Consider the following 13,058-nt stretch of genomic DNA (forward strand, 5'->3'; position numbering starts at 1 on the left):
AGATTATGTTAAATAAGAAAGACTGCTCCATATGCACTTCTATAACAAGGAAACCAACAACATTACATAATTATACCTAAATTGAAATGATTTCAAACACAATTTGCAAACACTTTCTCATGTTGTTTTTTTATTTTGAGACTGAACATATTTTATATAATTTAAATTTAAGCTCAACTGAGAAACTAAGTTAAAAGATGTGAACCATAATCATACAAAAGATTTAAATTCCAAAATAAACAAAAAATTAAAACTTTTAAAATAGGTTTTGTAGTGATAAAATACATGGTCTTCAGTTTTTCATAAAAGTACTCCTTGAGATGACTTGATTAGTATTGAGAAGCTTTTTTGTTTTTCACTCACAGTTTTGTCATGCTCCAACATATTGCACAATACAAGGAATTTGTGGTTTTCTTGTAGTGAGAGCTCAGGTTTTTTGTATTGATAGTAAATAAATCATGTATCAAAATATTTTCATACTATGTACCGATAGCTCATGAACGCGCCAGTCAATTTATATATGTTTCGACATAAGAATCTTTATAAAATCAGCTATGTACACACTGTATTTACAAAGTTGTTTTATAGTTTAGTTTTCTTCATCTTCCATTAAGGAAGAGAGATTTGCAATGGTTACTGATTTAATGTTTGGACAGTTTGCCCTGATGGTACCCTCAGAATAGGGGTGGACTCTGGTGCAGTCCAGGTTTAGCAGCAGTAAATTTGGCAACTTGAGGTTGGAGATACCTGCAATGACATAACAAGTACACCAAGAAATCAATTCACTAATAAATTTCAATTTGAAAAAAAATTCTTAATTTGTAAAAAAAAAAACTAAAATTTAATCTAACTGAAGAAAAGAATTGCACCAAAATTCTACAAACAGCGTACCGTTGTCTTTGATGATTGTACGACTGAGGTTGAGTTTAGTTAAATTCATGCATTTGTTCAGGCAACCTTGAATTAGGAAGTCACTTGTTATGCTGAGGGGGTTAAAAGAAATGTTTTTAATTTACACTTTTGTATGTAATGCAGTATAAAGTTTAGTTATAAAATTATGAAGAAAACAACCCATTTACCCTCTGGAAATTAATAATTAAAATGTTGATTAAAATAAAATGTCAATATTATAATTAACTCTAGATTTACAAGTATAGAAAGCATATACAAGCTAGACACACATAACTGTCAAATGACCTAGAGCTGCAAACATCATTTTATATCCTAAATCTAAAGCCTAACTTAGGTTAATACTAATCTAATACTTTATTTCTAAAAATGTTCTTTGCTTCTTTCCTTAAAATAAACCAAAGATATACTAGAACATAGTGGTACACAGCTTTTTTTTTTGTAAAGGGAATTTAAAAAAAAAATATCTTAGTTTATTTTATTCCCTTTACAAAAAAAAAAAAAGCTGCTTACGACTATGTTCTCAAGCTAGAGAGTAAGGTTACCTGGTGGCTGAAAGACTCAATTCATTTAACAGTTTGAAGTCTGGGTAAAGAACATAATATGATGCATTACAAATTCATCTCTAGAAATATGCATTTTACTTTTACATTTTAAAAATGATTTTCCAAAACTTAACATGTTTTAAATGAGTAAATTTAGTTTGGATAAAACTGATGTCCCAAACGACTTACTGCATACAATCATGGCACCTGCGTTGGAGACCTGTGTCCTGTCTAACAATAATACTTCCAGATTCACAAGACCTAGACATGAGAAATAATCACAAGAGGATTTAAAATTTAATTATGATATATTTTTAGTTTAAATTTAGTTACAAATGTAAATAAGGGCTTTAAATTTCTTAAATTATGTGATACTGCTGATCAGCGACCTACACATTTTTTAAAACATTTGAATTGAATACAATTAAACAATGTCTGATAATTAGAGTACTGGTGTACTTGACAGGAATTATATTTATACATTTCTGCGGTTTTTTTTAGATCAATTTAAAAGCACAGTTAACACATTTAGCTAATTGGATACTTTTAATTAAATTTTTGTACATAAAAACTTCTGATCAAATGATATAAAAGTAATAATTACCTGATAAATGCTTTAAACCTTCATCTGTCACTTTGGTGTTACTGAGTAATAATTTCTTTAAACTGTTGGCAAAATACAAACATTTAGAATGAACAAACTGACACAGAATGGGTTGCTTATGTTGTTAAACACAAACCAATATATAAAAATACATTTATTATTAGATATCCTTATCACTTTTAATCAGTTTTTTCTTTTAGAAAATTGATTATTAAACAACATGTCAATGTGCCTGGAGTTGTATATCTCACCTGGTCATTTTTCCAAGGTGGACCATTCCTTGGTCACCAACATTTGTATAGTTTGTCAGATCCAAGGCACTTAACTGGAAGCCTGGAGTAGTTGAAGAAAAATTTGAGTAAGATGTTTTCATAACTTATGGCATACAAGAGTTCTCGAATAATTTCTAAAAATACACTTGCAGTTGAAGATTTTTACCTGAGATATATGCTAACCCCGTGTCACTTGTTGTTATTCGACTGGGCAAAAATAAACCTGTTATCTTCATATCTGTCAGGACAAAAAAATTAATTCAAAAGATAGTTTTAATAAGGAATTGTTTGCATTCTCTTTGTTAAAAAAAAAAAACATTATGTAATTTAGCCCTATAGCATATTTTTTTTTCAAAAGTGGTACCATTATGTCTCTAAATACTCAGAAACTGCATAATATTTTTGTTTCCACATAGCTATGGAAGTCTAGCTAGTAATTTGCTTTGGTAGTCTACCAGTAAAAAAAAAGTTTTTATATATATAATATATTCTTGTTGTTCTGCCTCTATCATTTAATCTATTTCTACAGATGTTTAAGAAAATAAAATATAAAAAAAATAGAAATTGCAGGCAAAATAATTAGTGAAATTAAAACTAATGTGCCTCATATGATGAACATGTAACATGGATTTTCATATACATTTTTATAAAAAATTAAAAAAAAAAAGGCTATTAATTTGCTTAGGAAAGAATAAACTATTAATGCATAGCAGTAAGTGGTAATGTGTTTATATTTTACCCTTCATAAACTCCCATTAGTTAATGGTTACAGTGTTACCTTTCAAATAATATAATGCTTGGTCCCCATTGACTTCTTGGGTTCCAGTTAAGCTGATGTGAGATAAGTGTGGCAGTCGGGTCAGACACAAAACTGAGTCAGTGACAATGTGAGTGTCAGATATATCCAAGTTTTCAAGTGTGACGATGCCCTCTATACCAGCCAGGCTATTGATCTGTAAGATACAAATAAACACATTACATATGTTTGATACAAATAAACACATTACATCTGTAAGATACAAATAAACACATTGCATATAAGTAAACATATGAAATCTGTTAGATATAAAAGTAAATATTACATCTGTTTGATATACAAGTAAACGTATCACATCTGTTTGATATAAGTAAACATACATTTTATATACGTTAACATATTACATATGTTTATTTCAATCAAACATATCACCTTTTTGATACAAATATCACAATTGTTATTTGATACAACATTTAGGTTCATGAAATTAAATTAACACTTACCTTAGTCTGCTTCAAGTACAGAGATTTTAACTTGGTAAAATCTGAATTAAATAAAATGTGACCAAGATTTAAAAGTGGCAGGTCATGATTCAACATCACAATTTAGAAAAAAACCAAAACATAGGCTACTAACTTGTCTTTAAACCTAAATTTGGTTGTAAATGGTGTGTCATGTAAGTGGTGTGTCATGTTTGTGGTGTGTCATGTAAATGGTGTGTCATGTAAGTGGTGTGTCATGTTTGTGGTGTGTCATGTTTGTGGTGTGTCATGTTTGTGGTGTGTCATGTAAGTGGTGTGTCATGTAAGTGGTGTGTCATGTAAGTGGTGTGTCATGTAAGTGGTGTGTCATGTAAGTGGTGTGTCATGTAAGTGGTGTGTCATGTAAGTGGTGTGTCATGTAAGTGGTGTGTCATGTTTGTGGTGTGTCATGTAAGTGGTGTGTCATGTTTGTGGTGTGTCATGTAAGTGGTGTGTCATGTTTGTGGTGTGTCATGTAAGTGGTGTGTCATGTAAGTGGTGTGTCATGTTTGTGGTGTGTCATGTTTGTGGTGTGTCATGTTTGTGGTGTGTCATGTTTGTGGTGTGTCAGGTTTGTGGTGTGTCATGTAAGTGGTGTGTCATGTTTGTGGTGTGTCATGTAAGTGGTGTGTCATGTTTGTGGTGTGTCATGTAAGTGGTGTGTCATGTTTGTGGTGTGTCATGTAAGTGGTGTGTCATGTTTGTGGTGTGTCATGTTTGTGGTGTGTCAGGTTTGTGGTGTGTCATGTAAGTGGTGTGTCATGTTTGTGGTGTGTCATGTTTGTGGTGTGTCATGTTTGTGATGTGTCATGTAAGTGGTGTGTCATGTAAGTGGTGTGTCATGTTTGTGGTGTGTCATGTTTGTGGTGTGTCATGTTTGTGGTGTGTCATGTAAGTGGTGTGTCATGTAAGTGTTGTGTCATGTAAGTGGTGTGTCATGTTTGTGATGTGTCATGTAAGTGGTGTGTCATGTAAGTGGTGTGTCATGTTTGTGATGTGTCATGTAAGTGGTGTGTCATGTCCGTGGCTCACTTTGTAAAGACTGGAAGACATCTTGAGTGACTGTGGTCCGACTGAGATCCAGGTGTTGGAGCTGTGTGCAGCTGCTGGACGCTGCAAACTGGATGACCCCAGCGTCTGACACCCCAGTGCCCTCTAGGTTTAACGTCTGAAGGTTCTGTAACTCTGCTCAGTCAAGGGAGGTAATTAAACAAGGTTAGCAACAAAAAGCATCAAGCATGATAACATATTATTTGTAGCAACTAATTTAAAAAAGAAAGTATATATACACCAGTTTAAAAAAGAAGATTAAGTCGTTATCAGTTAATTTAATTTTTTTTTAGTTCAGAAAAATATATATGGTGTACTAATTTTTTATTATAGCTAATTTAAGTGCCATATAAGTCTCATATGATGTTACAGATAGTCTAATTGTCAATGAAGAACCTGGATCTTTCAGATACAGGCTGTAGATCAACAAAAATTTTTTGTTTTCTACAGATAAACCAGTTACACACCTTGGATCACAGAAAAACAGGCATTGGTTAACTGACTACAGCCACTCAGGTTCAAAACCTTCAAGTACTTTAGCCCTGTTGACAAACAAACAAAATGTTAGAGCAAGTGATAGAACAGCTTAAACTCTCATCAGAAAATTACATTACTCAAATAAAAAAACAAGATCTTAAGAGTACAAAAGTGAAACAAACAACTACCTTTAATAGAGTTGAGGTGTAAGACAATAATTACCTTAGATAGGATCAAAGACAACAAAACAACATCTACCTTTAAAAGAGTTTTCATGGAGTAAATACTAACTACCTTTCAAAGAGTTGAGTTGTAAGACAAGAACTACCTTGATTAGGGTATTGCTATGATGTAAAACAACAGCTGACTCTAATAAAGTTGAATTATGATGTAAAACAACAACTACCTTTAATAGAGTTCAGCCCACCATCTGTAATCAGAGTACAGGAGTTCAGGCTTAATATCTGAAGGTTCACAAAAACTCTGAAACATGGCAAGTTAGTTTAGCAGTCAAAAACTACCATTTTTTCATGGCAAATTTTAAACACGAAAAATATCTTTAATAGAGCAGACAGGATAACTTACCTAACAGAGTGTATCAACTCATTAGTGGTGTAAGGATAATAATCAAGGACTAGTTTGATTAAGTAACTGGAGATGATGGAGAAAAAAGGTATAAATAATTAATAACAGGTAATTTAACCGAATAACACATTTTTATAAAAGTCTATTTCTAATAAATATTTTATGCAACATTATCACACTGGTTTAGTAAAAAGTCACTAAATGGATGGGCTTATAACTCAACAAATTATATACTCAAATCAAAACATTTGGTCCTTAATATTTATACAATCTGCTTTAAAATAAAAATTGATTGACCAGGGAGAGAAGGGGAAGGTGTGGTCAAGTGGTAGAGCTTATGACTGCTTACCCGCAAGTCTCAAGTTCAAGTCCATGTTCAAATCATGTCCTTGAGTTCACCCAGGTCTAAATGATGTGTACCTGAATCATGTAAGGGACAGTAAAGGTGGTTGGGCTTAGTGCTGACTACACTATCCCTTCACATGCTGAGGTCACAGAAACGGTGAACTCTACTTCACTTTCCCCATAGACCAGCAGGTTCAAAAGGTAACTACTTTTTTTTATCAGAGAGAAGAAAACCATACCTTGGCATGAGGTAGAGAAGCTTTGGTTTGAGCAGGTGTTCTTTCATTAGGTAGGAGATAAACTTCTGCAGCAGTTCCTCAGACAGGCCAGACATGGAGAAGATGGGGTTTCTCGGGTCAGTCAGGCGGCGAGCTAGGCTCTGCATGGACATGTCCTGCAGGCTGCGGACATGGTAGAAGTGGTCGGGGTGGTGGTTGGAGAGTCTTGGCTCAGTCAGAGCTGGCTGGGGCGGCTGGGCTGATCTGCTGGTCGCTGCTTCAGCTAAAAACACATGGGAAAGCTGCATACAAGAATTGAATACAGCGCATTCTTAAAGTGATTTTTTACTGCTAGGATAAAGTAAACGTACATGTGTATTGTAATAAATAACAAAACTTAAGAAGTCAGAAAATTTAAACTGTATATGGACATGGGCATCTGTTAGAAAATTTTGGGGCTTTAAATCAATGGACATATCTTGTAAAAGCATAGCTTCTAACCCAACAATTTAGAGTTGGATTCTTGGATTTGAGCAAATAAGAGATCACTGTGTCCACCTAGTTTTGACAACCACCTGACTTGAGCAGGGGAATATAATGTGCTTTGAAACATCACAGACTAGATAACCCCTTCATCAGCTGAGAGCAACTCTGCTTTATGGACCATTACAGTGTACTCTGATTTGTACCCTTACATGCTTACTATTGTAGAATAGAGGTTGGAGATATCACTAGCATCGAAAAATTATTTTTCATTTATTTTACTGTTATGATGTATTTTTACACTTGGGAAATGAAGTGCAGTATATTATAACCTCATGATTAATGTAAGACAAACAGAAACTGTAGTGAAGTCACAGAGCACTGACCTGCCATTTCTGGAGCTCTCCTGGACAGGTGAACATTATTGTCACCTGGGACACCTTCAGGCACAAGCCTGTTGCCAAAACCTTCAAACACACGATGACGACCCCCACCTTGAAAATTAGGGCCACCCATCCCGAGGAAATCATTCAATGCATTTTGTACTGCGTGTTGTGCATTGTCTTCTCCTGAAGAAAAGATTGAATAAACTATACTTTGCTGTCAAGTAATTACATCCTTTACACACAAAAAAATAAAAAGTAAGAAAAGCAAAGAAGGTTTATTTTTTTGTTGCTTGTTATTTAGTTCAGGAATTAATTAGGTTGCAACATCACTAGAAACGTTTATTTCTTTAGGGATTTATAAAAACTTCTTTGTTTTTCAAATAGTTTTTCCTAAACCATATATCCATTAAAGTAGCATTTAATTTTCATTTTGTAGTAACCATAAGATTATATATATAAACTTTGATCTGACTCAAACTGAATTTTTTAGAACGAGGTGCATCCATAGGTTCATCTGTATTCTCCCCATCATAAAACCTACCAACATCCATAGGTTTATCAGTATTCTCCCCATCATAAAACCTACCAACATCCATAGGTTTATCTGTATTCTATCCATCATAAAACCTACCAACATCCATAGGCTCATCTCTTTCCCTCACCATAAAACCTACCAACATCCAAAGGTTTATTTCTTCCTACTCCATAAAACCTACCAACATCCAAAGGTTTATTTCTTCCTACTCCATAAAACCTACCAACATCAATAAGTTTATCTGTCTTCTATCCATCATAAAAACCTACCATTACAGATTTATTTCTTCCCCCTCCATAAAACCTACCAACATCCATAGGCTCATCATCCCCCTCCACCACAAAACCCCTCCCCCACTGATGTTCAGCAGGTATGGCCATATTGTTTCTCCCTTCTTCATCATCATCTTCATCATCTTCATCTGCTTCAAACTGCTCAAGGGCTCTCATGATGGTGGGGGACTGCATTGTGCTGACATTTTGAGCTAAATGGGAAAAATCAATTGATATTTTACCAATTAATAATTTACAGCTAAACACAGGATAAATAATAGAGCTGGTATTTTGCTACATGCAGGAAAAATCAATGTTGACATTGTTTAATTTACTAAGCTGCTACTGGATGGTTTGTTTTCAAATAAAATGGATATCATTTAAAATGATTATGTATGAAAACTATTCTATCAAAGTTTTAAAAAAATGTAAACAGATTAAATGTCTTAAACAAGTGAACTCTACTTCACTTGCCCCATAGACCGTCAGGTTTGAAAGGGATTCTTTACTTTTTTAAAAAACATGTCTTACTTTAAGCTTTCATATAACAAATAAGAACCCACAAGATAGAGACTGCTCCATTTAAAAAAATAACAGGTTCAGATATTTCTAAGCAAAAAAAAAAATCTGATCAAGTTATTGACTGAGATATGTTAGTACATACGAGTAGCTTGCTGGACATCTTTTTTCTTCAGCACAAGTGACCCTGAAGGGACCAGACCCAGCTCAGTCAGTGTTTGGTTCATTTCTTCCCTCAGAAATTCTCTTCTGGGAAAAGGCTGGGAAAATATCACACTGACATGGTTAACACATCCAAACTAATGGTACAATATACATTAATGATACACCTCAAAATAATGATACAATATAAAATAATGATACACCCCACAATAAGGGTACAATGTAAAATAATGATACACTCCATAATAATGAAACAATCCAAAACTAAAACTTTTAGGATTGAAAAAGTTGGAAAAATAATTTAATGGTTGAAACTACTACAGTCTACCTTTTTATTTTCATAAATTCAACCACTGGTTGTAAAAATGGAAAAAAAATATATTTGTGAACAACTTGTATTAAGTATTACACACCTCTATAATAATGAACTAGGTATCTTGAATGTACACAATGCATATAATTAGAGGAAAATTAAACAGTAGCAGGAAGAGCAATGTAAACACCTGTATAAAGCCAGAATGAGCGTTGATGGCAGTTTTGATTTGGTTGTAGACCGCATCCCACACAGAGTTGAGTGTGGCGGTCACAGGAAAACTTTCACGAAACATCTGTCCTGAGGGCAGACGAACCTAAAATACAACAGGCAAATCTCAGGTTTAGGCAACGTCCAACAATTACATGATGTAATCAGTCCTCTCATCTGTAGCTCTGTTACCAACAATTACATGATGTAATTATCCTGTCACCTGTAGTTACTGTACCAACAATTTACATGATGTAATTATCCTGTCACCTGTAGCTACAGTACCAACAATTACATGATGTAATCTGTCCTCTCACCTGTATACTTGTAGCTCTGGCACCACCCTCCTCCCCACCAGGAGCTTCAGTGGGAGTGACGGCGCCGTGTGAGGTGGTTGCAGACTGTACTGTTGCCTGAGGATTAGGGTGCTCAGTTTTCAGGTGTTTGGTCAGCTTCACCTTCTCTCTATCCTCTTGGATCTCTTTAAGAATGCGTTCACGTTCCTATGTTATGAGAAATTTAGGATAAGAAAATTAAACGACTGATACAAAATAAAAACGTCTACAATATTAAAATAAGAAATCAATAGCTAATATGAATATTAGAAATTAAACACAATTTCTCATATTTCTGGATGAAGAAAGTGCTTTAATTTTAAAACAATTGTATCATATATTAAATAACATAATATAAAAAGACATTTTTTCATACTTTTTAAAGTATTGTTCATATATAAATAAATTCTTTTATCAACATCAAGATAGACAGGGCTGATTTTTGATTAAGCCAAGGAGTTTAAAAATGTGACAATAAATATAAATGAAACAGAATAAATTTTTTTTTTAAAATCCAGGATACGTACAATTTTCTTTTTCTTTTTTTCTTCATTGGCTAAACGTTTGGCCTCTAGTCTTTCTTTCTCCTCAAAATTCTGCTTGATGTGCTGCTGCTTTTCAGACAAATGGCTCCGACTGATTATAGTCTCATCGCTTACATCAACTCCCATGGCCTCGGAGGATGAAATCTCTGCCGCTGTGGTCACTCTCAGGGAATTCACATTGCCCTGGACAAATGGATTGCTAGAGCCCCCAGCAAGCTGACCCTGGTTCTGTAAATAAGGCCAGTTAACAAATTTGTTGGGTTATATCAATTTCAAAGCACCTTGAACAACAACAACACTTATGTAGTAAAAAAAGCATTAAAATTTTACAATATTATACAAAGTGCTTAAATGTATTTTTACAAAGGAAATTTGTGTATGAATGATAAAAATGAACAAACTCGGTTCAGTTTCAGAGACGGATGAGTAGCAGCAACATTATCTGGCTTGCCTGCCAATATCCTGAGAAATAACATATTGAGGAATATAAACAACAATCATTAAATTGATAAATAACAGACATTGCATGAATACATTACAATCTATTGACACTGCATGCCCCTTTGTCATAATTACTCTTAGAATTTCTGTTAAAGAGCGGAAATTAAATCTAAGCAAACCCTTATTCATTATGAGACATATAAATAATAGAATGCAATATTTAAAAGTATTTTTATAAATTTCAAATAAGGACAGACCAGTCTATGGCAGCCTGAACTGTAAGTTTGCCATTAGTTATAGCATCTTGGCAATCATTAAATTCAAACCCCATGGACATCAAAGAGGCCATTAAATCATCCAGACCCACATTCTGAAATAAAGGCATTGCAGTTTTTCATTTTATATTCAAATATAAAATAATTAAAGAATCAAAATGTAAAAAATATTTCCTAAACAATAAAACTTCAGGTAGCTAACAGTGAAATAGTAAGCTGACTAATTAAATTTAGCACAAGCAAAAATCTTATAGTACCCTCCATATTTCAAGCAGAGAGAAGCGTTAGTGGATATATGTGATATTTATATAAATTAGGCCTAATATAATAGTAATATAATAATGTTATAGGCCTATAGGCCTAAATGTTACATTTCAATTCAGTTTTACAATCTTACAAATCTTTCACAGCCACCTTATTTTAACTTCAATATACAATCTACAAGGATTGGGGTAGGGCTAATAATTGTAACAACATAACTACAACTAACAAGTTGTACAAGAGAGAGGACAAGCCCGAAGGATGGTCATGTTCTACAATCTACTCAATTCAATATATAGGCCCCTATGCCCTATATTAGCCCATCTTATAGCGGATAGCGCATAGGCCTATTGCTTGAAATTTTGCAGCTTTTTTTTTTTGGGGGGGGGGGGGATACTGGCCTAAGTATATACTTTCTTGCCTATATAGTAGTATAGTAGGCACTATAATATAAATTACTAGGCGTATAAATTATAGGCCCTACCCTAATAATTTCGTCCAGGGGGGGGGGGGGGGATGCGTTAATATAAATATATGTCTGGCTTGCGGCTCTCTCTGCTCTTAAATATTAAAAATATTATTTTTTGTTAGCCTACTGTTGTAGTGAGCAGAATAAATAATTTCACAATTTAGTTAGATCTATGTCCTGGGGTTCTCAGTAAGTCTCACTGCAAACTGTAAAGTGTAAAGCTATATTGTGCCCGCTTGCAAAAGAAGTTTAAGACAAAGAATACAATGGCGTTGGAAATTGGTAGATGTTTACAAACATACCTGTATTTCGGTAGCCATTTTGTTTAAGGGAGGCTATTCTTTTTTATTTTTAATTAGAGCGCATTTGGGCATAACGAAACAATAACAATAAAGAAAAATCTATAATGAATGAAAAGTATAGCCTAGCTACAGTATTATTATTTTGCTTCAGAATCCGCATTTTTTAACGATGTGTGAGGAGGGAGGGGAAAGGGGGGAGAGGAGGCTAAGATAGCGTAGGCCTAATATAACAGTGTTAGAAAATGAAATTTATCCGTTTTATGCGTAGGCCTACTATAAATTGATTAATATAAGCAACATTATTTTATCAATATTTTAAAAAAGAAATCGAAGTTTTAAAAAAAAAATGCAATTTAGAGGGGGTGGGGTTGTAGACCTGGGTTTATGACGTCCTTTTATGGGGAGTGGTGTGGCGTTTTGTGATGATGTGTGACGGAGGGGAGGAGGGGGGTAAAAGTCGCCAAATTTATTGATGACCACTTGTCAAATAATTAAGTTACCATCTCATAGACCCCCCCACACACACACACACACGATACATCACATCACATACCTAGATTTTATTATGAGCCATATTAGTTATTTCATCAAAAATCTGTCACAAAAAAAAAAAAAAAAAAAAAAAAAAAAACCTCAGTTTCAGCATATTTTCACCTTGACCTACGAATAGAATACTCTTAAGATATGCTATTGTGAATATAAAAACGCCCCCCCCCCCCCACCTTCACCACACCCACAGTTCCAGTATATTATTCTCCCCATTTTACTGACCCACATATCATTTTGTGCGTTTACAGCACATTGAGCGGTTAGATTCGAGGCTTTTTTTTTCAAACTCAATCCATGAATATCCATCCTCCATTAAAGGTGTTGTAACTATAGGAAGGGTGGATGGTGTGGGACAGACGAGGTAGAAAAAAAAAATAGTAAAAAAGGGTGGGGTTTTTTTTTTACATCACGTGAATAACTGTATATAAAGGGGGGGGGCGCAATTGATTGTTCGTCCATAGCACCCCTGGTCCTCCATCTCTATTTCAAACGATCTCCCCCATTTAAGATATTTTGTATCCCCCTCTACCTCATTTTCCGTGGGTTCCATTGCTTGTTTAGTGATATTGACTGTCTTTCTGAGTAAATGTAAAATACAATACATATATTATTTTAACTGTTCTGTACGTATACTTCAATACAGAAAATTGATCCACCAATATAGAACATTTATAGGGCATTGTTCTATATAGAACACTGAACATTTATTGAACTAAAA

General features: G+C 34.1%; 1 protein-coding gene across 1 annotated transcript; it reads right to left on the minus strand.

Annotated features, from left to right (window-relative positions):
* Positions 1–108: 108 nt before the first annotated feature.
* Positions 109–11,907, minus strand: LOC131939747 (uncharacterized). The gene is made up of 23 exons (XM_059298232.1): positions 11,792–11,907; positions 10,742–10,854; positions 10,445–10,505; positions 10,026–10,271; positions 9,481–9,666; positions 9,144–9,269; positions 8,624–8,738; positions 7,995–8,171; positions 7,153–7,335; positions 6,305–6,566; positions 5,721–5,786; positions 5,542–5,618; positions 5,126–5,200; positions 4,641–4,793; positions 3,591–3,631; positions 3,109–3,283; positions 2,497–2,568; positions 2,310–2,391; positions 2,059–2,120; positions 1,644–1,715; positions 1,455–1,494; positions 892–983; positions 109–747 (listed from the first exon to the last, which is right to left on the minus strand). Exons 1-23 carry the CDS (start codon positions 11,807–11,809, stop codon positions 590–592), a joined length of 2,652 nt encoding a protein of 883 aa, XP_059154215.1. The 5' UTR covers positions 11,810–11,907; the 3' UTR covers positions 109–589.
* Positions 11,908–13,058: the final 1,151 nt, after the last annotated feature.

The sequence above is a fragment of the Physella acuta genome, unplaced genomic scaffold (genome assembly GCF_028476545.2).
Source record: "Physella acuta isolate Inbredline_101_S28 unplaced genomic scaffold, ASM2847654v3 ptg000291l, whole genome shotgun sequence".
Taxonomy (NCBI): Eukaryota; Metazoa; Mollusca; class Gastropoda; family Physidae; genus Physella; species Physella acuta.